This window comes from Bos indicus x Bos taurus, chromosome 19 (genome assembly GCF_003369695.1).
Source record: "Bos indicus x Bos taurus breed Angus x Brahman F1 hybrid chromosome 19, Bos_hybrid_MaternalHap_v2.0, whole genome shotgun sequence".
Taxonomy (NCBI): domain Eukaryota; kingdom Metazoa; phylum Chordata; class Mammalia; order Artiodactyla; family Bovidae; genus Bos; species Bos indicus x Bos taurus.
Genome location: NC_040094.1, coordinates 31604647 through 31632563, shown reverse-complemented (window position 1 = coordinate 31632563; position 27917 = coordinate 31604647). Strand labels below are relative to the sequence as shown.

The 27917-nt window shown below is 46.1% G+C and overlaps 1 protein-coding gene across 2 annotated transcripts in view; it reads right to left on the bottom strand.

Annotated features, from left to right (window-relative positions):
• DNAH9 (dynein axonemal heavy chain 9) overlaps nucleotides 1-27917 on the bottom strand; it is a 285309-nt gene that overhangs the window by 32410 nt on the left and 224982 nt on the right. For both annotated transcript variants that reach the window (XM_027516812.1, XM_027516811.1), the window contains exons 54-61: nucleotides 25503-25625; nucleotides 23504-23708; nucleotides 21563-21727; nucleotides 18219-18359; nucleotides 15918-16088; nucleotides 12908-13030; nucleotides 4689-4882; nucleotides 3685-3833 (exon numbers count right to left, since the gene is read on the bottom strand). In XM_027516812.1, the coding sequence (XP_027372613.1) occupies nucleotides 3685-3833; nucleotides 4689-4882; nucleotides 12908-13030; nucleotides 15918-16088; nucleotides 18219-18359; nucleotides 21563-21727; nucleotides 23504-23708; nucleotides 25503-25625 (1271 nt within the window). The remainder of the gene's footprint in view (nucleotides 1-3684; nucleotides 3834-4688; nucleotides 4883-12907; nucleotides 13031-15917; nucleotides 16089-18218; nucleotides 18360-21562; nucleotides 21728-23503; nucleotides 23709-25502; nucleotides 25626-27917) is intronic.

Genomic DNA, 27917 nt, shown 5'->3' with positions numbered 1-27917 from the left:
TGCAAGAAGAGAAGCCACTGCCGCGAGAAGCCCACAGTCCACTACTAGGGAGTAGCCCCTGCTCGCTGCCACTTGAGAACGCCCGCACACAGCAATGCAGGGCCCACACGCCGCAGCAAAGGCCCAGCACAGCCAAACAAATACATAACACACATTCAAAAGGGCTGCATTAAACACTCTGAAGCAAATACATGTGTAAGGGAGACCCAGACAGTCTTGCAGGGAGAAGTTCAGGAGAAGATGATCCACGAAGGACGGGCAGGCACTGGACCAAAGAACCGGGGAGAAGTATTTCAGATAAAAGGGATGGATCGTGAAAATGCCCTGGGCCGGGAGAGCTCATGAGGTGATGGCCCTAAGAGAGCCATGTGGCTGGAGTATTAGTGTGCGTTTGGGGAAAGTTAAGATCTGAGGCTGAGGGCTTCCCTGGTGGCTCAGTGGTAAAGAATCCACCTGCCAATGCAGGAGATGTGGGCTCAATTCATGGGTTGGGAAGATGCCCTGGAGAAGGAAATGGCAATCCACTTCAGTATTCTTGCCTGGGAAATCCCATGGACAGAGATGCCTGGTGGGCTACAGTCTATGGGTCAAAAGAAGAGTTGGACATGACTGAGCAATTAAACGGAGAAGGCAATGGCACCCCACTCCAGTACTTTTGCCTAGAAAATCCCATGGACAGAGGAGCCTGGTAGGCTGCAGTCCATGGGGTCGCTAGAGTCGGACACAACTGAGCGACTTCACTTTCACTTTTCACTTTCATGCATTGGAGAAGGAAATGGCAACCCACTCCAGTGTTCTTGCCTGGAGAATCCCAGGGACGGGAAGCCTGGTAGGCTGCCATCTATGGGTCACACAGAGTTGGACATGACTGAAGCGACTTAGCAGCAGCAGCAGCAGAGCAATTAAACAACGACAAAAGATCCAAGGCTGGACAGAAAGACTGGGGCTTGCAGGTCACAGAGACCATGTGAGTGGTATTGGATCTTACCTTTAGAACAGTGGGGAGCCACTAGAGAGGTTTTAGTAGAAGTGCATTATAATCCGATCTGAGAATTAGGAAGATGAGTTTGGCTGTGAGTGGCAAAAGAATGCAGGTGGAGGAGGAGAAGAGGGATGTTAATAGGCTCTTGGGATAGTCCAGGAGATAGTTTGGTGACTCAGAGGAGGGAGGCACAATGAAACAATTAAACCCATCTGAAACACATTCAGGAGGTAGAATCAGTAGGACCAAGCGTGATGGGTGGGAGGAGGTGTCCAGGGTGACCGATTCTCAGGTTTCTAACACGAGCAACTTGGTGAATCGTGGTGACAGTTACAAAAAAATGACAGAGCAAGATTTCCAGAGGAAAGAGAAGTATGGCTCTCCCACATGAAAAAACAGCAGGCTGAGTGCTGAGCAGGTGAGTGAAAAAGGCCTGCACCTCACTCAGCTCATAAATGTCACAACATAAGGTAGAGAGAGGACTTGAGAGTTTCCAGGGAATAAAAACAGGTCACCAACAAAGAAACAAGGGCAGGGGACTTCCCTGTGGTCCAGTGGCTAAGACACCAAGCTTCCAATGCAGGAGACGTGCGTTCAATCCCTGGTCAGGGAACTAAGATCCCATATGCCATGTGGCCAAAAATTAAATACTTAGAAAAAAAGAAACAAGGGAAGAATAACACCTTACTAGCATATGGTCTCATAGGAATAAAACTGAGTTCTAGAGGACAATCGAGCATTGTGGACACATTCTGAGTCAAAAATCATTTTGGACCTAGCAGAACTCATCAAATGAGTATGTGGGCCAAAATGAAGTCTTTTTAGTTACCCAAAGATTCAGAAATTTTACTTCCCATGATTTTTTCCTGATGACCTATGCTAGCAAAATTAGGATGAAGCCAATTGATTGTCAGTAACGGGAGCTAAGTTCTTATTTTTCATATCACAGGATAAGTAGATAGTGAAACTTGATAAATTCAGAAGGAGTGATGTAAATCACTAACAGGAAATAGAGAAGAAATTATCAGAAGGAATAAGTTCAGAAACAGGCAAAAGCCCAAGGTCTGGGAAAGGACACTGGGTGTGGGGAGGGCTGGACTGAGAACTGTTGCTTTTCCAAGTTCTTTGTTATCAGTATTTAAAAAATACGTTACTTGAACTTCTGGGAGATTACAAAAACATACATTAAGTTAGTGAACAAGATGATTCTCTCCCTTAAACAGGTATCTACTCTTCGGAGCCAAACACCAGGTATATGGTACATGTTCCTGTCATTGTTGCTGTTGTTTAGTCTCCTAAGTCATGTCACACTCTTCTTGCGACTCCATGGACTGCAGCCCTCCAGGTTCTTCTGTCCATGGGATTGCCCAGGCAAGAATACTGGAGTGGGCTGCCATTTCCTTCTCCAGGTAATCTTCCTGACCCAGGGATTGAATCCATGTCTCCTACATTGGTAGGTGGATTCTTTACCACTGAGCCACCAGGAAAGCCTATTCCTTTCATTACATATGGAATAACAGGTTGCTTGTGGAGGTGTAGTACTCGGTCTGTATTCTTACCTATAAAGACTGGACTCTATAAAAACCCATCAAGTCTTGATTTAACTCGGCAACATGCTGCAATTTTGTTAGTTTAATTGTTTTGATTAGTCATTTATTTGTCACGCTTTCATTTACTTACTGAGTACCTATCATATGAGAAGAACTAGGAACTTGAATACTATGCTGAAAAGGACATTTATCCCCAGGGAGCTCTCATTCTCACATAAAGACACCATAGTCATTGGACGATTACAGTGTGACATACAGATAGAAGGGTGTTCTAAGAGTACATGGGGGGTGGGATACCAAGCACCCTGGAAGTCCAGTAGGGCTTCCTGGAGGTGGTGACAATGAAATGGGTATTTAAAGGATGAGTAAAAGGTAGCCTGGTGAAGGGAGGCCAGAGGAGAAACAGACTATTCAGGAGAATGGAATGGCTTCTGTGTTGAGTGAGAAAGAGGGCAGTAGGGAAATACAGGCAGAATAAGGAGCTCCCAAAGATGTCCATGTCCTAAGTCCCGGAACTGGTGAATAGATGTGACTTTACGGCGAAAGAGACTCTACAGATGTGATTAAGGACCTCCAGATGGGGAGATGACCCTGGGTTGTCTGAGTGGGCCTGATTGTAGGTGTCCTTATGAGGGAATGAGGTAGACAGTAAGCCCCATTTATGATTCCTGACCTCCAGAACTGTAAAATAATAGTGTTACCTTAAGCCTCTAAGTTTGTGATCATTTGCTACAGAAGAAACAGGAAACGATTAATGGAAACTAGGCTGGAGAGACAGGGAGAGACTGGAGCGTGAAGCTCCCTATAAGTCAAGTTAAGGAGTTTGGACTTTATCGTGAACGCAATAGGAGCTGTGAAAGGATTGTACCTGTATTTCAGAATCACTGCTCCAACTACAAGCAGGGGAATGGCTGGCAGGGAGGGTGGTGAGACAAAGTCTCCTCATGAATCTGCTACCTTATACCCCAGAACAGTCCTCCAGTTGGTGGTGACCCCCTGGGGTCGGTTCAGTAATGACCCAGATCTCTGTATGCTTAGCAAATATCAAGCATTGCAAAATGAGCCTTGAATCAGGAAAACGGAAGCTGACAGAGGCAGAGCAACAGTGCATGGGGCCGGTGCAACCTTGGCTCCACGGTGCGGTTTGCATACCTTGACTTTCCACATCCTTCAGTGGGTCCACCCCTGGAGACAGGATGAAGAACATGGGAGTGGCTGGTCCTGATTCTTCAAAAGAGGCTGCAAAGTCCAGTGCTCTTCCCACCACATACTTGCTTCCTAACTTCTCCTCAATAAAATCTCTGCCAGGGGACAAAAAAAAAGGTCTATGGGTGTACATCGGTCACAGAATGATAACATATGAGCAACAGAGGTCTGTGGAAGTGGAAAGATGCACTCAGGGTCACGGCTTGGAGCTGGAGCAACACCAACACTGCTCACTAAGTCGACACTCACAACCCACGTTGCTAGCTGTGCACCCGCTCACCTAGATCAGGGCTCCTTCTGGATCCCCATCCATCCAGGCCACCGCTGACTCCTCTATGGAACCTAGAGGTCCTGTTACATCACCACCGCCCATCAGAAGACTGCCAGGAGCAGCGTCCTCAGAAAGCAGCTAAACCCTGCACACGTTAGATCCCTGAGCTCTTCCACGCCTGTGTGTGTATGTTTAGTTGCTCAGTTGTGTCCGACTCTTTGCAGCCCTGTAGCACGCCAGGCTTCTCTCTCCATGGGATTTTTTTTCAGGCAAGAATACTGGAGTGTGTTACCATTCCTTTCCACCAGCGCATCTTCTCAACCCAGGGATCGAAGTCGCATCTCCTGCACTAGCAGGAAGATTCTTTACCACTGAGATGTCAATGAGCACCTCTTCCCAAACGGGTCATTTAGATTTTACGGCAATACTGCAATATATTGTCAATACATGTTGCTGACAATACATGTGTTGACAATACATGTGTTTAAGAACACAGAGCAATGGGCCTTGTGGGATTCTGGACGTTGGCACAAAGGCTTCTGTCATGATAAACTTGTGGCTTTGGGCTCAGCCCTGCTGGCCTGGCCACACTCGCCCTGCCTTCCCTGCTGCCCCTGGCCTACTCACCACCCCTGGCCTCCTCACCACCCCTGGCCTCCCTGTGGCCACCCATCCCTACCGCAGGGCATAGGTCATCCGGTCCGGCCGCAGGACTCTTATCATGCAGAGGCGCTGCAGGGCTGTCTTGTGCTTCCACTCCTGGGGGAATTTTTCCTTCTCAGGACATTCTGATTCCACGAACTTCTTCCAGCTTTTGGTGGATCCCTCAATGTCCCGATCCAGATTACAGAATTCTTCCATTGATGAAAGTGCCTGGAAAAGGTCAGGGAACCTGGCTCTGGATGCAGTTTCTCCTGAAAGCTGTCATTTGCACCGTCGCTGGGGGTAGGGGAGCAGGATGGTCTTATAGACACAATTCTGTCTCATCTCTCCTCCTTTTCTGGAGTCTCGAATCTTCCCCCCAGCACAAGGGAGAGGAAGGATTTTGATCAACTCACCTCCATCAAAAGCCCCAGGGATATGTAAGGTTTAGCAAACAAAGCATTTGGGAAGTAATCAGCAGTGGGACTGAGAGCACCTCCCAGGGGGTACCGCATGGGAAGAGGGACAAGAGGCTGCTGTGAGTTTTCTGATCACAGCTCTGGTACTGAAGTCTCTGACACCTCCCTTTCAATCCCATTCTCATGCTGCCAGCAACACCTGTCAATTCCATCCCTCAAGATGTCTCTAGGATCTAGGATCATTAACTTTGTGTTAATGCCAACTCTACTCTAAAATTTCCACGTGTCTCTTGCTTTCATAAGGGTTAAGTCCAAATACATGAATCAAATCTCTTCCTTTAGGGCTTCCCTCCAATCCATCCAGTTAACCACCCAGCCCACGTCCTTCCCCCTCTGTCCACCCACATTTGACTTAACCCTGGAAATGTGCCAGGCGCTCTCCCAGATTGATGTCTGGTTCACACTTCTTGCATCACGGGAGCAGTCCTCTCCTCCACAAATTCTACTCCTTTCCTTTCTTGTGTTGGGCATAATTATTTATCAAGGTTCTACAAGTTGTTAAAAAGTGTTAGTCACTCAGTCATGTCTGACTCTTTGAGACCCCATGGACAGAGGAGCCTGGTGGGTTACAGGCAAGAATACTGGAGTGGGTTGCCATTCCCTTCTCTAGGGGATCTTCCTGACCCAGGGATTGAACCTGGGTCTCCTGCTTTGCAGGCAGATTCTGTACTGTCTGAGCCACTAGGGAAGCCTTTACCAATTGCTAACAAATTGCTCAAGTCCAGTCCCAAGTCAGCCACTCACACCCATCTTCTCTAACCTGGAACACACAGCCCTCCACTCCCCTTTGTGGACCACTCAGGACTACTCACAGAGTCGATACATTTTATAAAGACTGACTCATTTTACGGATGTGTGACTGCTGGTCACTTTTAAGCCTTATCTCTCCCTCTTCCTCTCTGTTCCACCAGGCAACCTGGTAGGTAGTCTGGGTGCTCCTTCCTTTGTGTAAAGGGAAGTTGTATCATGCAAGCCTTTGCCCCACTCCCAACAACCACAAAAAGCCCAAGACACCACCTTTCTTGGTTCTCCCAAGCCATTTTCACGCTACTTAGGAACTCCCCTACTCTGCCCAGAAAGTCTCATTATATGAGCAACAAAGTCTTTTCATGCCTTCTGGGTATGCACGAGGCATCGTCAGTCTGGACATGGGAGCTGCATTTTGGGTGGGGCTCCATCCTGTTTCTTCAGAGTGCCCAGGTGAACCTCACTGACTCAGTCGCCTACCTGCAACCTTTGCACATCACTCAACTCTGCCTGTGGGTTCCATCTCTCCAATGAGATGAAAAGCTACACTGGGTCCAGGGCACCTACCACAGTGCTGTGAACTTTAAGGAACCCACTCATTCTCATTATGTGAAGTCTTTCATCCATTCTTTGGTATTTATGAGATGTCTGCTACATGCCAAGTACTTGGGAATACAAAGGCGATTATACACGTACCTTCAAGGTGCTTACAATCCTAAGCTAAACAGAGATGAGGGAGGGCTTAGTAGGGATGTAGAATTCTGTTGGGCAAAGAGAGAGGTGGAGAGAAGGGAAGAGCATTTCATGGGGAAGGATCCACGGAGCCCATGTCTGAAGCAGGGAGGGTATGGCAGAGGCCACGTGACTGCAGTGGAGGGGTGACAGGCGACAAGGGGAAGGTCAGGCTGGAGAAGGACACATACACTCGAGCTGGGCTTGCCCAGGCTCTTCTCCTGAGTGGACGAACATGTGTCCTGTCTAAAGTGCCCTATCACCTGGGCTCTGTGGCTTCCCAACTTCACTCTGATCACTCAGAGCAGGGGGCGCACCTGTGGTGCTGAGACATGACCTGGACTGGAGTGGGGTGGCAGGGGAGAGGGGGCGTGGGGAGTGGAGGGGGAGGAGGAGCATGGTGCGTGGTAGAGGAGGGGCGGTTTGGGGGGTAGTGGGGGAGGGGGTAGTGTGGGGGATGGACGGGGGAGCAGGGAGTGGAGTGTATGATGATGGTCGAGGCACCAGAAGACGAGAGCTCTGGTCCCAGTGCCACTTCTTACGAGCCTCTTTTGACTCAGAGCCTGTTCTTAAACCTTTGTGGGCTTTGATTTTCTCATTTGGAAAATGAGGCCATGTAATCATCGTCTGCCTAGCTCATGCTCTAATGTACCTATGGGTGCTCAGAAGACTGTAAAGACCCTCTTTGTGCTTTTTGGGGGCTCCTATGTTATCAGATTGCAGTTGCTGGTCTGCTTGTCTGTGACTCCCACAAGACTGAGAGTTCCCTGTTGGGCAAGAACATTCTGAGCCATCTCTGTAGCCTCAGGCTTTGCAGGCTGCCTGGCACTTAGGAAGCGCTGCATTAAAAAAGTTGGACATCTGGGCGGCTGTTGGGAGGGCCCTTGGCAGGCTGAGCAAAGCTGCAGATGTGGTGCTTAGCTCTGTCTGTGCCGAGGACCAAACTTCCGTCCTCCTTCAGGCGGCCACTTTCCCCCCTCTTCCCAGCTTGTGTCCCCATTAACCCTCCTGCAGGCCCATTACCCTCCTCTGGAGTCACCACAAAACTGAGGACATTACAGGGTGATCAGGGCTCCCAGCTGGCGTGGCTGGGTCTGAAACACGCTTTCCTGAAGCTCTGGGTTGAACACAATTGCAATGTTTAATCTTCCAAATGAGGGAAAGGGATTTCTAGCCTTCTAATAAGCTAAATGGAAATGACTAATTAACCTAATTACGTTGGACTGGGTACCAAAGTACAACTGTGCTAAATTGGCATCTGGAAAGGAGGGGCCTTTTCAGAGGCTTACAAAGCTGGGTGGCGTGAATGAGGTCTTCTGATGGAGATGATAACATTATCATCTGTTACCTGGAAGTTCAGCTTTGGATGAGACCTTGAAACTCCTTACAGAAGTTACTGATAAAAGCAGTATTTGATTACAGATTTCATTCATCACCTGTTTATTAGGCCTTCTGGGGAATCAAGGAAATGCATCTTCCTCATCAGATAGGATGCTTAAAAATTATTTGTTTAATCATGTCCTATTCAATTCTACTTCTTTTGTTTCTTTGGGCTAAAATCCAACTGAACACTTAAAAAGAGCATCCGTCAGAGGCTGCACAGGGCATTGTGCGTCACCAGCCCGCATCCTGCACTGGGCTGGATCTGGAAGGGGCTGGACGCGGTGCCTCCCGTAACAAAACTTGGAGAGAGAGAGAGAAAGAGAGAAAGCTTCACTCGTTTGCAGAAGCCTTTGAACAGCCAGATGAGCTTAGCTCGCAAAACAAAACTGAAAAGCAAAGTGAAGAAAAGCAAAGCAGACCAGACAAAAGAGGAATGGGAGTAAATTGCAGAGGCTTTTGAGGGGAGGGATGTACGATGAACACAGTGTGGAGTGCTCTCGAATCAGTTATTCTTTGTGGCTTGTGCTGCAGAAGGCTTTGTGGGATTACAAAGGAAAAGGCAACTGGACTGGACTCAGCTGGGCAACTCACAGGTCCTCAAAGGTTTTCCTTCGATGGACAATTCTATTGGGCACAACCCATGTCAACCACAGCATATACACACCTTGCTGTTGTTTAGTCACTAAGCCATGTCTGACTCTTGTGGTCCCGGGGATTGTAGCCTGCCAGGCTCCTCTGTCCATGGCATTTCCCAGGCAAGAATACTGGAGTGAGTTGACATTTCCTTCTCTAGGGGATCTTTCCAACCCACGTATCCTGCATTGGCGGTAGGTTCTTTACCACTGAGCCACCAGGGAAGCCCATATATACCTGAGAGCTGGGTAATTAATAATCATAATTGCATTAAGGTGAATTGTGTCCCCTAAAAAGATAGGTTGAAAACCTAACCTCTCAGATTTGTGAATGTGACCTCATCCAGTAAAGATGAGGTCAGGAGGGTGGCCAATATGACTGACATTCTTATGAGAAGAGAAGAGATGCAAAGACACAGAGGGAAGATGGCCATGTACGGACCGTAGAGATGGAGGCAGAGACTGGAACTGTCCTGCCACAAACCAAGGAATGCCTGGGGCTCCCAGAAGCTGGAAGAGGCAAAGAAGGATGCTCTCCTTGAGCCTTTGGAGGGAGCAGGACCTGTCAACGCCTTAATTTCAGATGCCTAACCTCCAGAACTCTGGGGGAATAAACGTCTGTGTTTTTAAGCCACCCAGCTTATGGCACTTTGTTATGGATGTTCTAAGAAACACATACAATAACGATAATCAGCTTCCAGTCACTGAACATCTATGTGTGTCACATAACAGATAAGAAAACAAAGATAACCTGTCAGAGGTCACAAGCTCAAACCTGAAACTGAACCCAGGAACGCCTGACTTCAGAGCCTGCATCAGCTGGTCTACCTCCATTATTGGCCCAGCTCAGCAAATGAGCGTATTCAGAACTGCTCTCCAGAATTCATTTCCCATAAGGGCGTCAGACTCCGAGCCGTTATTTTCGAGCTCCGTGACCTGTACTTCCAACAAGGACACCACTCGCCACGTTTGAATACTGAGCAAACAAAATGTGGCCAGTATGACTGAAGAAGAGGGTTTTTATTTGCTTTTAATTGTATATATTTATTTTAAAAATTTTAATGCATTTATTCTTTTCTGGTATAGTGGATTTTTTCTGCATAGGATCTAGTTTTTTTTTTTTTTTTTTTTTTTACAAATTTAACACATTCTTTTTGTTCATTTTAATTATTTTAAAATTTAAATTTAGAAGCTGGAACTTTTGGAGAACTTTTGAGTACATTTGAAATAACTTGGGTATATGAATCAACTGCTGTAACTCTAAATTTTATAAAATCTAAATTCAAGCCAAGTATTTCTGATGAAGATTTAGTATCTGAATTGAGATGTATTATAAGTGCAAAAAAATATACACTGGGATTCAGACTTACTTCAAAAATGTAAAATATCTCATTCATAATTTTTGTAACAATTACATATTAAAAGGATAATATTTTGGTTGTATGGGTTAAGGAAATATATTATTAAATTTATTTTTGTTGATTTCATTTTACATTATTTTTTGCATTTTTAATGTGGCTACTAGAAAAATTTAGATGACATACGTGGCATGCTTTCTATTTCTTTTTCACAGCACTACTCTAGGTTTTGTCTATTCATATCTTATGTGGCCTAGAAAAGCTGATTTCCCACACATATGCTCGACACATTATAATTATTCTTAGGCATTTTGTGACTTTGTGGTTTGGTTGCTGTTGTGAATGGAGTTCCCCTGTTTTCCTTCCCAACATAGTCTTCCCCTTCTTACTTGCCAGATTGGATTCAGAATTTCAAGTGAAGTTAATATATAAAAATCAAATCACACCTTTATTATTTAGATCAGGGATAAGAAAACTGAGGCCTGCAGGGACAGTCTGGCCCACCAGCTGTGTTTGTAAATAAAGTTTTATTGGAACGCAGCCACTTCCATTTGCTTACCTATGGTGTATGACTTTGGCAGAGTTGAATAGTTGCGACACAGTGTGACCCTCAAAGCCTAGATATTTGCTGTATGGCCCTCTGCAGGAAATGTTTGATGGCTTTTGATTTAGACATAGCTCTAAAGATGACTAAAAGAAGAGCTGCAGATTCTGAGAAAAGTTAGAAAAACATTTCGGGCCACGGCAGCATTTTGAAAGATGACTCCTTTGAAGAGGACAGCATGCATATAAATGATTATGTGCTGGGCTTTTGTTCTAAAGTAAATCAACTTGGATGGATCTCAAGGGAGTTGAGCTGAGTGATCAAGCTAGTCCCCAAAGGTTGCATACTGTATAATTCCATTTATATAACATCCTTGAGATGACAGAATTATACAAATGGAGAACAGATTAGTGGTTGCCAGGAATTAGGTTGGGGGAGGGAGGAAGTTGTTGTTTCTATAACAAGCGACCTACGCACCAGTCGGAGTTTTCTAGATCTTGACTGTAGTGCTGATTACATGAATCTTCACGTGCGATAAAACTAGACACACACGTGCATGAAAACCAGGAGCAGTCAGAATAGAGTGGACTGTATCCGTGTCAGCTTCCTGGGTGTGACATCGTGCTGCAGAAAAGCCAGATGTGACTGCTGAGGGGATGCGGTGCAAAGAATCTATTTCACATAATTGCACGTGAATCATTGTCTCAAAACACTTTTAGTAAAAAAAATATAAAGAGAGAGAGAGCCAATCACATCGCTTCAGACTCAGGCTTCTTTGTGCTATGAAACACGTGGGAGAGGGGGCAAACGGAAGGTCAGAAGGGCTTCCCTGGGTGTCCGAGGCCTAAGACTTCACCTTCCAATGCTGGGAGTGCGGATGCAATCCCTGCTGGGGGAGCTAAGATCCCATATGTCTAGTGGCCAAAAAACATAAAACAGAAGCAAGATTGTAACAAATTCAATAAAGACTTTAAAAAAATGGCCCACATCAAAAAAAAAAATCTTTAAAAGCAAAAAACAAAACAAAAACAAAAAACACAGGAAGGTCATAAATAGGATTCACTTTGTGCTGGTAGGTGCCGGTCCTCGCACAGCTCCAGCACCCACTGTGGGGCTCCTCCAGGTGGGGACCCAACTGCCACCCACATGGAGACAGAGTCTGGACTCTGGGGCTGATGTTCACCCAGTACACGCTTACCACGCGGCACTGCGCCAGCCCGTGTGAATGCAGGCGTGGGCCCTACTGGACGGAGCTCATCGCTTGTGATCTTTTCAATGTTCACTGAATCCCAATGAAACTAAGCTGAATAACATGGAAGGGGAAAATGGGCTTTGCCATCAGACCAGAATTCGCTTCTCAATTCTTGGGTTTGCTACTTATAAAATGAGTGACCTCAGTTTCTTTACATGTTAAATGAGCACAAACAGTACCTCTTGCCCAGGAAAACATGAGAATAACATAAGGGAAAGCATTTCTGCTGGGAAAGATTGAAGGCAAAAGGAGAAGAGGGCAGCAGAGGATGAGACGGTTAGACGGCATCACCGACTCAATGGACATGAGTCTGAGCAAACGTCAGGAGAGTGTGAAGGACAGGGAGGCCTGGCGTGCCGCAGTCCATGGGGTCGCAAAGAGCCGGACATGACTTAGTGACTGAAAGGCAACAACAGTGTGCTTCTAAGGTGCTTAGTAAACGTGAGCTGTTATTAACCACTAGAATCCCAGGCTGGAATGTGGCTGTTAGGACTCACGTGGAGATGGACAGCTGGCAGCACCCTGGTATCTGCCCCCTCCATGGACACAGCATCTCCATACCAGCCTGGGTCTCACAGAGGAGCTGGCCCTGAGCACCGGCAGGAGGAAAGCTGCTCAGCTGAGTCAAAGACACTTGCGGGTTCCTTCTGTTCCCCGACATCCCAGAGGCAGAGCCCACGCATGAGCACGTGCCTGCTCCTTCTCAGCAGAGCCCTTGCAGCAGGCCCGGGAAGGGGGAGCTCTGCCGGAGGGGTGCCAGCAGAGGGACCCACCGACGTCTAACACAGCTCACGTTGCTGTTGTTTAGTCTCTGAGTCATGTCTGACTGTCTTGGGATACCATGGGCCGTAGACTGCCAGGCTCCTCTGTCCATGGAATTGTCTAAGCAAGAACACTGGAGTAGGTTGCCATTTCCTTCTCTAGGGGATCTTTCCCACCCAGAGATCGAACCCATGTCTCCTACATTGACAGGCAGATTCTTTACCACTGAGCCACCAGGGAAGCCCCCAGTACAGCTCAGGGTGAAACCCTCAAAGACAGCCCTACTGGTTTCCTAGGGATAACCATCAGAACAGCAGTCCAGGAGAGGACAAGGTGGATTTTTTTTTCCCGAGGGGCTGGAACCAACCTTGATGCCACCCCAGGCCTGATGGGAGAGGAACTCCACTGGACTGGTGACTCCTGTCTGTGCTGGAGATCGAAGCAGGAAGTCCAGCTCGGCCGCACGCACTTCCTGGTTCATGAGGAGGATCTGCTATGTGGAAGGACAGTGTTCTTATTCATTTATTGGCTGCACTGGGTCTTGGTTGTGGCACATGGGATCTTTAGCTGCAGCACGTGGGACCTACCTAGTTCCCTGGGCTCAGACGCTCAGTCACGTCTGACTCTTTGCCACCCCTCATGGACTGTAGCCCACCAGGCTCCTCTGTGGATGGGATTTTCCAGGCAAGAGTACCGGAGTGGGTTGCCACTTCCTACTCTAGGGTCTAGTCCCCTGAGCAGGGATCAAACCTGCGTCCCCTGCATTGGGAGCCCAGAGTCCCAGTCAGTGGACCACCAGGGAAGTCCCGGCGCTGTGTTTTGTTACCTGGTGGCAGTCGTGGGTCCTGGAGGCCCTCGGAGTTGCCGCCAGTGTAACTAGTGCTACTTCTAACCTGAGATTCACTCCTCTGTTTTGGTTGTTGAAATCCGGTGGAGGGGAAGAAAGTCTTTATCTGTGCTGATCACCTCTGGGTGCATCTGACTTCACCCCAAACACCAGTGTGACTAAAGCACACACAGTGAATGACGTATGTCTTGGCAAACAAGAAATTGATGGATCAGTCCTAAATGCCATGAAGTGCATTCCTGCAATCTCACAGAGAAGATGACACGGACGAATGACATGATTTGAGGAGAGGGTCAAAGTAACGGATGAACGTATGCAAAACAGAAGTGCATGTGTGAATGAGTGATGCTAACAGGGGACTTCCCTGGTGGTCCAGTGGTTAAGAACCCATCTTCCAATGCAGGGGCGCAGGTTCCATCCCATCCCTGGTCAGGGGACTAGGATCCCACATGCTTCCAGACAACTAGACAGAAGCCCACATGCCACAGCTGGAGAGCCCATGCAGAGTAACGAAGGATCCTGCATGCCACAGCTAGGACGTGACGCAGCCAAAAAATAAATTAAAAAAAAAATACTGCTAAGAGGGACCCAGAACAGGGGAGTGGCTAGGAAGCAGGGTAGGGAGATGCATTTGACTGAACTTCCTGTAAGTGGTTTTGAATTGGGTTTTGGAGAAGCTGAGCATGAGATTTAGACAGGCTTCCCAGGGAGGGGGCAGTGGAAACTGCAGAAGCTTGGTAGGGAATTAGTGCTGTGTGTGCAGGGAGGGCAAAGCATTTGACTGGGTTAGAACTAACAGCTCATGCTGAGAGGCGCTCAGGAGATTGTTCTTCCCCCTTCAAATGGTGTTCTCCGCTGAGAAGTTACAGATGGGAATACTCACAGAGAAAAAAATAATTTGATTAGTTCGAGGAAAAGTCTTGAAGGAAAAAACGGGCTAGAAATCACAGATGAGGTGAAGCAGCCCTTGTAAAACGAGGTTGAAATATTTATGAGGGGAGTAGAGTGAAAGCCAGAAGCAGAAGCTCCTTGGGCTTTCGGGGAAATGAGCGGCAGGAGGAAAATTCGTTGGGGTGGGGCTCATGTTCTCTCTGACATGGCCAAGCTGTTATCCGGCCGGGGAGGGGAACACACAGGGGGAGAGGGACAAGCCATGCTAATGCTCCTCTGTGGATTCAGACTTCAGAATGTGCAAACGGAGTCTGAGCAGAAGTGATTTTAGAATAGCTGACTTTCAGAACTGGTGGAGTCCTACAGGATAGTCTGGTCTGTGCTTCTAATTTATAATCAGGAAAAATCCCAGTTCTAAAATGGTTAGAGAGTTAGGTGCATGCATGCATGCTCGCTCAGTCATGTCGGACTCTTTGCAAACCCATGCACAGTAGTCTGTCAGGCTCTTCTGTCCATGGGATTTTCCAGGCAAGCATACTGGAGTGGATTGCCATTTCCGCCTCCAGAGGATCTTCCCAACCAGGAGTCGAACCTGTGTCTCTTGAAGTTCTTGCATTGGCAGGTAGATTCTTTTTACCACTGAGCCACCCAGGAAGTCCCTAGAGAGTTAGGTTCAAGGAAATCAATTTCCATGGTTTTTTGATGTTGAGAATAAGAAGAATGCAACGGTTCCTTATTAACCCTGGAAGCCCTGATGCTTCCGAGCCCTTGAGAACCAGTTCTTAAGGACTTCTCTAAGACCAAGGTTGCAGCTATAGGACATTTGCAGTTTCTTATTCTGGGGGAAGGTTTGGACATTAAACTTGCAACCTTGTGCTGTGTGCTAGGTTGCTTCACTTGTGCCCGACTCTTTGCGGCCCCCTGGACGTAACCTGTCAGGCTTCTCTGTCCATGGGATTCTCCAGTCAAGAATACTGGAGTGTTCTCCAATTTCCTCCTCCAGGGGATCTTCCCCACCTAGGGATTGAACCAGCGTCTCCTATGGTTCCTGCATTGGCAGGCGGATTCTTTTCTGCTAGTGCTACCTGCAACCTTGCAGGTACATAAATAACGAGGGATACTTTAAGTTCTTACTGCCTCTCAGGAAGTATCCAGTCTTTGGTATGGCCATCCAGTTTCATCCTCAGGGCTAGTTTGGACTGATTGGTAGTGGCTGCTGGAGGGCCCTGTGGAGGAGGATCTTCCTCATCCAGCATCACCACGAAAAAGTATAACGGTTGATTAAGCTATGTCTGCCATGAGTGGGACAATGGAGTGGACAGCCTGCGTGCACCATGCTGGATTTTCTTGTCTGATGCCTCTGCTTAGAGCTCAATAATCTTCACAAACTATGGGAACTGACGTTAAAAAAAGCAAGTTTCTTTGGTATTCAGTGGGAAGACTCTGAGCTCCCAATGCAGGGGGCTCTGGTTCAATCCCTAGTCAGGGAACTAGATCCCACATGCTACAACTAAGACCTGGAGCAGCTAAATAAATAGATAAATATTAAATTTTTTTTAAAGAAGAAAGTTTCTTTATATCTGCTGGTTGGGCATATAAATTGACCTGTTTTCTGGAAATGTCTTCAATCCTGTTTTACCTGAAAGGTGAGCTGGGCAAGGTAGGTCAGCTTATCACACTCGAAGAGCCCCCGGGTGGTGTACTGGCACACAGAGAAGGTGATGCTGTCTATTAGGTTGGCCACCCGTTCCTTGAGGTTCTCACCAGGAGCCGCCTTCTCCACAGCCTTCTGGAAGACGATGCTGAAGGCCTGGGGGCAGGAGATAGGACACTGGTAGCTTACACAGCTCTCTGTATGTAACCAGTGGCCCTACCTCTGGTGAGTATTATAATTCACGAATCATAGAACTATCTTCCCAGCATAACCTGCCAAGGAGGGCCAGTGGCAACAGGAAAACTCCTGTCTTAGTTGCTCGTATAAATTACTATGTTGTCACAAAGAGGGCCAAGCTATGAAGCATACAGTGAAGAGCCTACTGTTTAGGTCCAGTGACCAAAATAATTAAATTAAATCTAATAAGTTTTGTTGGAAACTGAACACAATGAACAGTAACCAGTTTGGGTGATTCTATCCTTTGGATTATAAAATTCCCGATGGTAGAATGAACATCTGGTACAACTTTGCTCTCTAAAAGAGACCTGTGTACATAACAGGTACTCAGAATATTTTTAATTAATTACTTTTCCTTTTGGTAATAATGATCAGAATATCAGCTGTTCTTGGTTTTTCTTTCTAGTAACTCCACATCATTCGATGAGCCCTCTTACATGTGCTTTTTTCTTATGTACACTTTCTGCAACTGTGAGAGCATAGCCTGCTTCGGTTACAGCTTCCAAATTGTACATTACGGGTATAATATAAATCCATTTTCATACTGATCATATGAATCAATTTTCTATCATTTTAAACTTAGATATAGACTACTTATAAAAATTGATAATAGGAATGAATGTATCATTAAAGAATGAATAATAAAGAGAATAATCATTAAAGAAAACAAAGTCAAAGATGAATCTTTAAAGAAAATGACAATTAAGATATTATTGGGTCTTTTCAATTTTTGGCTAGGCAGATTTCCAGTCTTCTTGTTTGGTTTTTTTTTGGAACACATATTTTCATGGGCTTCATCTAATTTCCCTTTTTCAGGAAAAGTCACTGCAATAGATTTCAACTATTCTCAAAACCAGGGAGGTGATTAGTATCACTGATACTAGGCTTATCACATTAACTTCTATACTGTTTTTTAAATCCTTTATATTTCTTTCAAGTGGGGCTTTGACCTGAATATAATGTCAAGTATTGGATTTCTTTTAAAAACATACAATATTACAGAGACTCTGAGCTTAGGGGAGGGAATAGGGGCAGGATGAAACGCCATTTCCAGCCTAGTGAGGTCCAGGCGTGGAAGCCTTCTTCCTTCTCAGTGGCTCAGCTTCATCCCCACACCTTGGCTTTCAGGGGGCAGCTGGATGAGGTGTGCACCCTGAATATGAGTGTCCTCTCTGTTGGATTAAACCAGAAAAGTTGTTCAGAGCCCCATACAGACTCTGCAGCTGTGGTCTTTTGGAGAACTCCTTATGGGAGAAAGATATACTTTCAGAGATGTACTTAAAATTTATAGGTCTTTATTATTTCATGAGTAAGATAAGCTTAGTTAGCACTTACAATCTGCTAACATCTTTGATTTTAGAAATATGTCAGCAACCACAAAGCAGTAGCTTTGAGGATATTAGGGTAATTGTGTGTGTGCGCTCAGTTGTCTGACTCTTTGTGAACACCCTGGACTGTAGCCCACCAGGCTTCTCTGTCCATGGGATTCTCCAGGCAAGGATACTAGAGTGGGTTGCCATGCCCTCCTCTGTATCTTCTTGGCCCAGGGATCGAACCCACATCTCTTGTGTCTCTGGCAACAGCGGGTGGATTCTTTACCACTGCACCACCCCCCATTAGGGTAATAGGGACACTAATTTAAAGTTGGACTATTAGTATGGCCTGCTTTGGTTTTAACAGATACAAGGGAGGCGCACATTTGATCAGCCCTATTAGCTGTGAAGCTCTCTGGGGCAGGGCTCCCTGCCGATGTTTCCTCTTCCACACGGTCAGGAAGCAGAGTGCTGGCTGGATCTTAAGTACTCGCTGAGCGAACGAGGCTGGGACCTGCCACGGCCTCTCCCTCTGTTTTAGCCAAATAACCAATGAGTCATGAAAGACCCAATTAGAGAGATGAGGCCTCTAAGGCCAAGTCGCTGCTCTCCTGGATCTGGTCTGAAAGACTTGCCATGGCTAATGAAGCCCACGGACAAGCCCTTGTGCAGAGCCACACGGGGCATGTCACGCTGCTGTGCTATGACTGTGCAGAGGGCTCCAGGGCTAAGTCACCTTGAGAGAAAACTGGTACATGGGGTGGATCCTGCCGAGGTCGTTCATGATGAAGTAGAGCAGAGAGGCCCGGGCGGCGGCCGGCCGGTAGTGCTCCCGAGCCTCGTTGATTCTCACCTCGGTCACCTTGGCCTCCTGCACCTGTTAGAAAAATCAAGAGCGGTCCGTTGTTTGAACCAGCCAGGGCTCCCTGAGAATCAATGTAGCCGCTCTGGGTCAGCACCTTGTGCCTGTGGGTGGGGTGGGTGGATGCGGATGAGGGGAACAACAGAGGGCAGAAAGCTGCTGTGATTTTCCCTAACCGAGCTCGAGTGAGGAAGAGAGGACACACTCCTAGTGCCTCAAAGGTGAGTGTGTCAGCCCCTCCAGCTGGGGACAAGTGGGAGGTGCACACACATCCACACACATGCACACACATCAGTATATTTAACTTGAAAAGTAAGCCAGGCAGTAGGACTCCAGTAAAAGCAGCATAATCGAATTTTCTGTTTTCTTTGTTACACAGACAGCTGTTCGTAATTGATTAGTTAGTTAATTAATCCTTGGCTGCGCTGGGTCTTAGCTGCTTTCTCTAGCTGTGGCGAGTGGAGGCTTCTGTCTAGCTGTGGTTCGGGGACTTCGCACTGCGGGGCTTCTCTTGCTGCAGAGCACAGGCGCCAGGACCACGATGGAACCTGTTTCCCCTGCATTGCTAGGCAGATTCTTAGCCACTGGACCATCACAGACGTCCACAGTTTTCTGTGCTCCTTACTTTTATGAACATGTAAATTCACAGAGATGATCTCTTTCAATGGAAAGGTCTATTTTCAGAAAATTTCTTATCAGAGGTAAAAATAAAAAGAGACCTAAACATCAGAGAGGAATTCTGTAAGAATATCCTATTAAATATAACCTCAGTACAACCTGCCTTATACTCCAGGATAGAGTGAAACTGCTGAGAATTCATGCAAAGCCCACAGGAAAAAACAAACCCTACTGAAGATGAGCTCACAATAAACAACTACAAAGCTCAAGAGGAAGTGTTACCTATCGGGATAATTAGAAGAACGCCCTCTCAAATTCGCAGAAGGATTAGCATCCCAAGAGCTGAAGATGATTGATCTACGATTAACTAGGGCTTCACTAGTGGCTCAGATGGTAAAGAATCTGCCTGCAATGTGGAAGATGTGAGTTCGATACCTGGGTCTGGAAGATCCCCAGAGAAGGACATGGTAACCTCCGCCAGTACTCTTACCTGGAGAATCTCATGGACAGAGGAGCCTGGTGGGCTACAGTCCATGGGGTCACAAAGAGTTGGACACGACTGAGTGACTACCTACCTACCTCATTAACTAATTCTGTTTAAAAGCAGTAGAGATAAAAGAACGTATAAAATCAGAACATTATAAAAAAGAACAGACATTATCTGAAAAAGAACTAAATAGAACTTCCAAAGACAAGAATACAGCTATTTAAATAGGAAACTCAGTACACTGGTTAAATAATGAACTTGAGTTGAAAGAGAATAAGCAAACTAACAAATAAATCTGAGGAAACTGTTTAAAAAGCAGCTCAGAGAGAAAGAAAGTTGGAAAATATGTAAAAGAAGTTCTTAGACCTGGCAGATAAAATAAAAAGATTCAAAATGTATGTAACAGAAATAAGTAGAGAACAGACAGAACAGGGGAGAAGCAATGTTTGAGCTATAATGGTTAGGAATTTTCCAAAGTTGATTAAAGACCAGAGGTTTTACTTTGAAGAAGCAGTCAATGTCAAAGAAAACTTACTATCCACAGGCCCTTGAACAAGTAATTATTTTCTTTGATTAGAAGAAAATTGAACCCAAAAGAAGTGAGTGAGATGCAAGAATTTCTTAAATGTACAGTCAATTTAAATAACAAAGACTATAAAAAAACATGACCAGTTTGGAAGTAGCAGATGAAAGCAAGGTAGAAGCGAAATGCTATAAAACAATAACGGAAGATGGAAAAGAATAATCAAAGTTTCTAGTATCCTTATCATGTTTTGAAAGAGGCTAGATATAGTGCTTAATTTCAGACTGTGTTAAGTCAATATATATATTGTTAAGTCACATATGAAATGAAATACATTTTTCATATATTGATGAATGATGAAAAATTAAGATTAATCAATAAAATAAACAGTAAATAACTTTAAAACTAGCAATGGACAAAAGAGGAGGATAAAGAAAAATCAAGAAAGAAAAAACAAACAAAAGGATTGTTAATAGAAAGTATAAATCAAGATAGCAGAAAGAAATCCAATTGTATCAGTAATGTTTAAAAATGTAAAACTTGGTTAAACTAGTAGTTAAAAGACAAAGATTCTCAGAAGAGAGTGGAACTGAATAGAAATCACATAGTTGCTCAGATTGGTGTTTTCACTGACTGATATTTTTCATGTCCCTGGGTCCTTTATGCTATCCACTAACCTGTGTCCCTTTCATTCCTGCCTCCCCCAACAGCTATCGAAAACCTTCACTCCTCTCCCCAGGCCCCCTATCTCAACACCACACCCTCACTCTCAGCAGAGGAGCTTGACTCATGGTTGCACAGACTGTATAGAGACTGTTGGGCTTCCCTGGTGACTCAGATGGTAAAGAATATTTGCCTGCAATGCAGGAGACCTGGGTTCGATCCCTGGGTTGGGAAGATGCCCTGCAAAAGGGAATGGCTACCCACTCCAGTTCTTGCCTGGGAAATCTCATGGACCGAGAAGCCTGGCGGACTGCAATCCTTGCATCACAAAGAGTTGGACACGACTGAGGGATTAACACATACACACACACACACAGAGACCATCAGGAAGGGTTTCCTTAATTTCCACTTTCCTTTCCACGCCCTTAAAGGAAGGAAACATATGCTAAGTAATTTTGCAGGATGATAATTAAAAAAAAAAATTTTTTTTTGAGAGCTCAGTTTACTGGGACATCACTGAAAGTTTCTCATTGAAATCAGACTTGTGAGGTTTTTGCAGGTTGTGGGTTTTCTGGGGGTGCAGCCATGTACTTGTATACCAGCGTGATTCCTTAGCTTCAGGGCAACTCCATGGACTCACTAAGGTACTCAGTTTGAGCCACTATTTCCTGCACAGATCTAAGTGCCGGTCAAACTTCTGCAGAGTAGAGTTGTCAACAGCATTTTATAGGGAGTGAGGGCTCTGTCATGCAGGCAGTGAGGTGCTCATTTCAGGAATCCTGCCGAGCTCTACTTTCCAGGAGAATCTTAGGAAGATGGATCAGCCATCTCTTACTCTGACATTTGTCCCTGTACAGTGAACTCAGGGACAAGGAGGAGGGCCTCTGCCCGCCCCCACCCACCCCAGCCCAGGCTGCCAGGTCTTACCTTTTTCTCAACTTCCGCGGCAGTCTGCTTGGTGATCTCAAGGTTCTCCACCAGGGCCGTTTCTCCCAGGAAGTTCCCGGAGGCCGAGGAGAGGCGAGACAGCAGGTTGTCTTCCAATGTTTTGAGGGTGATTTTGAACCCATTCTGCTGCTTTGTGAGTTCTGACTGCAGTATCACATAAGGGAGAGTCAGGTACAGGAGCCCAGAGCATCCTGTTCTCCGGTAGGTCTGAATAGACAGAGGGTTATGGGGCCCCTGCCCTTAGCAAACTGGAGGTGGGACAGAGGAGTGCTCAGGACCACGAGCACGTCAAATCAGCTGAGGACTTGAACCCCAACTGCAGCAGTTACTAATCATGTGATCTTGGGCTGAATTCCCCTTTCACAGTAACCTTAGCTGGGTTAAACCTGGCCCTACACATAGCAGTGCTGTGCAAGGCTTAGCAGAATGCTGGGACATGGTCTAGTCATTAAATGGAAGTTATTTTAGGGAATAGCTAGAGGATGGGGTCAAGTTTTACTTCTCTGTCATAACTCTACTGTCCTCAAAAGGAATAGCTCTCCTTTGTGAAAAGTAAAAGTGTTGGTTGCTCAGTCATGTCTGACTCTTGGTGACCCAGTGGACTGTAGCCTGCCAGGCTCCTCTGTTCATGGGATTCTCCAGGCAAGAATATTGGAGTGGGTTACTATTCCTTTCTCTAAGGGATCTTTCTGACCCAGGGTTTGAACCTGGGTTCCCTGCATTGCAGGCACATTCTTTATCATCTGAGCCACCAAGGAAGCCCTCATCAGTTATACTTCAATGCAAAGTAAAAAGCTTAAAGAAAACCCACATGCCTCAATCTGGCCTTATAACCAGGATTCACTCTTGACTCTTCTGGGAGTGCTCCATGCCAAAGGCTTATGCACCTGCTTATAGAATCTTTTTCTGAACTTCCCAATTTAAATCAGCCCCCTGGCTCTCTAATATTCCCCTGCTATTACAATCCAGTCATATCTAAGGAGATGGGAAAAAGGACAGTACTCGCTCTACACAAAACTGTGTTCCCTCCCAATTCATATGTTGAAGCCCTAAGCCCCTGCCCCTCTACCACCACACGACTGTATTGGAGATGGGTGTAACTAGAGAAGGAGGTAAGTAAGGTTAAATGAAGTCAGGAGGATGGGGTCCCTGTGGTGGGATCATTGCCCTTATAAGCAGAGACACCAGAGAGCTTGCTCTCTCTGTGTGGACACAAGGAAGAGGTCTGTGAATGCACAGTGAGACGGCAGCCACCTACAAGCCAGGAAGAGAGGTATCGCCAGAAACTGGACCCTGAACACTGTCTTCCAGCTTCCAGACTGTGACAAAATAAATATCTGTTGTCCCAGCCACTCAGCCTCTGGTATTTTGTGATGGCAGCTCAGGCTGAGATGTTCCCCTAACATGGCTGAATCTATTTCTATTGCCCCTGCAGGAATGAATCCCATTTAGTTCTGGACATAGACACATGAACACTTGTGATGAGAGGTTCAAAAGTGTCTTGAACGGGACTGCGGTTTTCTCCCAGCTGCCTTCCGCTTCCTGGTCTTCAGCCTGCTCTACCTTCTGCTTCCCAAGGGATGTTCCAGGGAACTGGTGTTGTTTCAGGAACATGATGTTGTTCTAGGAACATGGTGTTGGTGCTCCTCTGAGCTCCAGAAGAACCACACGGCTCAACTTCTGAAGGAACAACCCCTACCCCCACACCCAGAGGAGGGTTCACGGCAGAGTCGGGTGGCAGAGCGTCTCCCTCCTCCCTCCCTTGCTGGGTGGGCGCTCCTCCGAGCTCCAGAAGAACCACATGGCTCAATTTCTGAAGGAACACCCCCCCACCCCCACACCCAGAGGAGGGCGCATGGCAGAGTGGGGTGGCAGAGCATCTTCCTCCTCCCTCCTTTGCTGGGTGGGCGCCTCACGTACCTTCAGCTGCTCCAGATCGGGTCTCTCCATGCTGACCACTGCGGCCAGCAGCTGGTCCTCCAGGCCTTCCCTGGTCACGGTGAAATTGATCAGGGTGGCCTGAGCTTGCAGCTCCGGTTGGTAGTGAGGGTTGGCCAGCTTGGTGTGAAGGATGAGCCGGAACCTGGGGTTATACTCACACTCTTTGTCTCCGATTTTAATGAACCTGGAACAAAGAGGCTCGTGTAAAGGTGGGTGCCTTCCTGGGAGCTTTGGTTAGGGACAGAATCCGCGTGGGATTTTTTGCAAGGTCGTAGCAAATGATCGGAGAAAGCAATGGCACCCCACTCCAGTACTCTTGCCTGGAAAATCCCATGGATGGAGGAGCCTGGTAGGCTGCAGTCCATGGGGTCTCGAAGAGTCGGACACGACTGAGCGACTTCACTTTCACTTTTCACTTTCATGCATTGGAGAAGGAAATGGCAACCCACTCCAGTGTTCTTGCCTGGAGAATCCCAGGGACGGGGGAGCCTGGTGGGCTGCCGTCTATGGGGTCGTACAGAGTCGGACATGACTGAAGCGACTTAGCAGCAGCAGCAGCAAATGATATTGCCATACTCAGATGGACGGGCATGTCTAGACTGAGCTTTCACGCAGGGAACAGGGTGGAGGCTGACAGACCTTCTCCCCATGGCCATTATGTTTATTTTTTCAGGTAAGGCTGGAGGGAGAGCTATCCACTTAGTGGTGCACGTACATGGGAGCGCATTATAAAATGCTTCCAGCAGATGGCAGTAAAGCACTTGCAGGAAGGGGCACCTTAAGAGTTTGCACAAAGGTGACTTGCGGGCTAGCAGTAGAGCTTACATTGTCTCGTGATTGGTGGAACATTACTTCTATGGGAGAAAATGCTTAGTTAAGTAATTAAGTGCCTCCTAAGGACATGCAAGGGTTCTTCCCTGGTGGCTCTGTGGTAAAGAATCTGCCTGCTAAGGCAGGAGACGTGGGTTTGATCCCCGGGTCTGGAAGATCCCCTGGAGAAGGAAATGGCAACCCATTCCAGTATTCTTGCCTGGGAAATTCCGTGGACAGAGGAGCCTGGCAGGTTACGGCCCATGGGGTCGCAAAGAGTAGGACGTGACTTAGTGACTAAACAAGGACATGCAAAGGTGGCTTAAGGTCTGAACAGTGGGTCCAACCAGTCCTTCCCGATAACTCTCACCCCCTCTCCTAAGTGCCTGTAGCCCTTCCCTGTCTCTCTCTTCCTCCCCCTTCTCCTAGACCCTTACTAAGCCCTGATCAACTACTGGCACCCAAAGCAACAGGTACTCATCGAATTGACAAAGACTTGAGTTCTCAGAACTCAGACAGCTGGCTTAGATGAAATCCTTGTGGTTAAAATTCAGCCTGGGGCTTCCCTGGTGGCTCAGTGGTAAAGGATCAGCCTGCCAATGCAGGAGACATGGGTTTAATCCCTGATCCAGGAAGATCCCACATGCCGTGGAGCAACTGAGCCTGTGAGCCACAACTCTAGAGCCTGTGCTCTTGAGCCCAGGAGCTGCAGCCCCTGAAGCCTGAAAGCCCTAGAGCCCATGTTCTACAGCAAGAGAAGCCCCCGCAGTGAGAAGCCTGCACGAGCAGAGAGTAGCCCCCGTTCACTTCAACTGGAGAAAGCTCAAGCAGCAAGCAAGACCCAGCACAGCCAAAATATAAAAATAAATACATTTATATATAAAAAAAGAGTCAGCCTGCTTTTCCATCATGTTCCCTCAAGTTCCTCCAGAGGAGTGTGCTGTGGTTGTTGGGAAGCAGGCCAGTGAGTTGGCTGATGGAAGTTCCTCAGGAAACTTTCTCTAGGACAGGAGGGTAGTTAGGTGTCCCTCTTTCAGAAGAATGAGGAGGTGCTTTGGGAGAGCTAGCTAGCTGGGAGAGGAGGCTCTATGGAGAGCAGGTCTGTGCATGGTTCTACAGCGGCCACCGACCAGCCCCTTGGAAGGCCCGCAGGACAGCTGGGTCTCACCGTCCTTTCTTAATGACTTCTCTCCCCAGCAGGGGTCCTAGCACAGGATCGATGGACTCTTCCAGATTTTCAATCAGCACCATGTCCCCGGCTTCCACAGCACGCTCTACTGTCTGAAGGTAGCTGAGGAGAGAGTTGGGCAGGTGAGAGTGTGGCAAGCTGTGGATTTGAGGCAATTTAACAAGGCGGCTGTGGCCTCTGGAACACAGGCGTCATCTTGGAGGCACAGCTCTCTGGGATGACTTCAGGGGCACATGTTTCTTTATTTAAAATGACATTTATGTGATCTTGCCCATCGAGAGATGAATAGATAAAGAAGTTGTGGTACATCTATACAGTGGATATTACTCAGCCATAAAAAGGAACACATTTGTGTCAGTTCTAAGGAGGTAGATGAACCAAGAGCCTGTTACACTGAGTGAAGCAAGTCAGAGAGAGAAAAAACTAATATCATATATTAATGCATATATATAGACTCGAGAAAAACGGTACTGATGAACTAATTTGCAGGGCAGGAATAGAGATGGAGAGGTATAGGACAGACTTGTGGATGCAGTGGGGGAAGGGGAGGGTGGGAGGAATTGACAGAGCAGCACTGAAACATTTATATTACCATACGTAAAATAGATAGCCAGTGGGAAGGTGCTGTATAACACAGGGAATTCAACCAGATGCTCTGTGATAACCTAGGAGGGTGGGATGGGATGAGAGCTGGGAGGAAGCTTCAAGAGTGGGACATATGTATATTTATGGCTGATTCATGTGGTTGTATGGCAGAAACCAACACAACACTGTGAAGCAATTATCTTCCAATTTAAGAAATGGAATTATTTCCTTTTTCTGGGAAATTTGGATTATTGCCAAATAGCCCTGCACTAAAGATCATGAAAATTTATCTGTGTTCATTTGTTTGATCTTTCCTTATGATAAATTCATATAGAAGAATTTGTTGGGTCAAGGGGTAAACATTTTGAAGACTTCTGACACATATCACTACATTGTCCTCCAGAAATATTGTTTTCTGGGTTCTTATTCAGTTGAGAGATATGATTCTTGTATGCCTAACTTATCATTTTGTTTTGTGAATAAAGCTATTTTATGATAAGCTAAAAAAATGGTATTTATGTGATCTGATATGTTTTTGGGAAAAGTAACAAAATGCAAAAAAAGAACATGAAATTAACTGTAATCCTTGTGTCATTTACATTCTGATGTTGAATGTTCACGTCTGGATATATGATATTTTCAAGTTTATTATTACTATTTCTATTTATTTTATATTATTCATATTTTTATTTATGTCTGCATTTGTATTTATGTTTATTTATTGTTTTATCCCTGCGGCTCATTTAATTTACAACCTGGGTTTGGTACATCAAATGTATTGTAAATATTTTCCCATGTCATTAAATATTCTTCTACAACAATATTTATGTGACTGGGTATTAGAATGTATTGATACACCTTAATTTACTTAACAATTACCAAAAGCTAGGCTATTTTTCCTGGGTGTTCTTTGGAAGGAATGATGTTAAAGCTGAAACTCCAGTACTTTGGCCACCTCATGCAAAGAGCTGACTCATTGGAAAAGACTCTGAGGCTGGGAGGGATTGGAGGCAGGAGGAAAAGGGGACGACAGAGGATGAGATGGCTGGATGGCATCACCGACTCGATGGATGTGAGTTTGAGTGAACTCCGGGAGTTGATGGTGGACAGGGAGGCCTGGCGTGCTGAAATTCATGGGGTCGCAAAGAGTCAGACACGACTGAGTGACTGAACTGAACTGAACTGAACTGAGGCTATTTTTAATTTTCCAATGTTATGCAGAGTTTAATAAGCACATAAAAAATTATTTCACCTAAATAGATTTACAAGTTTGATGTGATTCAATTCACACAATAAATAACAATATAATTTTTTAAACCTTGACCAAAAATCTTAAAGTTAATCTAAAAGAAAATAATAAGAATGGTTTAAGAAATAAATGATGATGAAGAATAACAGGAGGGAGTTACATTAGTTGATAATAAAATATTTTCTATAATTTGAATACGGATATGTAGAAAGAAGTCTTAAAGGATATCACAGACCAAAAGTTGAGAGTGCTGGAAAAAAATGATGAATTATAGGGCTCATTTATTTATTTGGGTAACTTCAAATAAGTAAACTGATTCAGGCTTCCCTGGTGACTCAGTGGTAAAGAATCTACCTACCAATGCAGGGACTCGAGTTCAATCCCTGGGTCAGGAAGATCCCCTAGAGAAGGAAATGGCAAACCGCTCCAGTATTATCGCCTGGGAAATCCCATGGTCAGAGGAGCCTGGAGGGCTATAGACCATGGGGTCGCAAAGAGTCAGACACGACTTATCAAGTAAACAACAACGACATAACTGTTTCCTTTTGCTATACACCTAA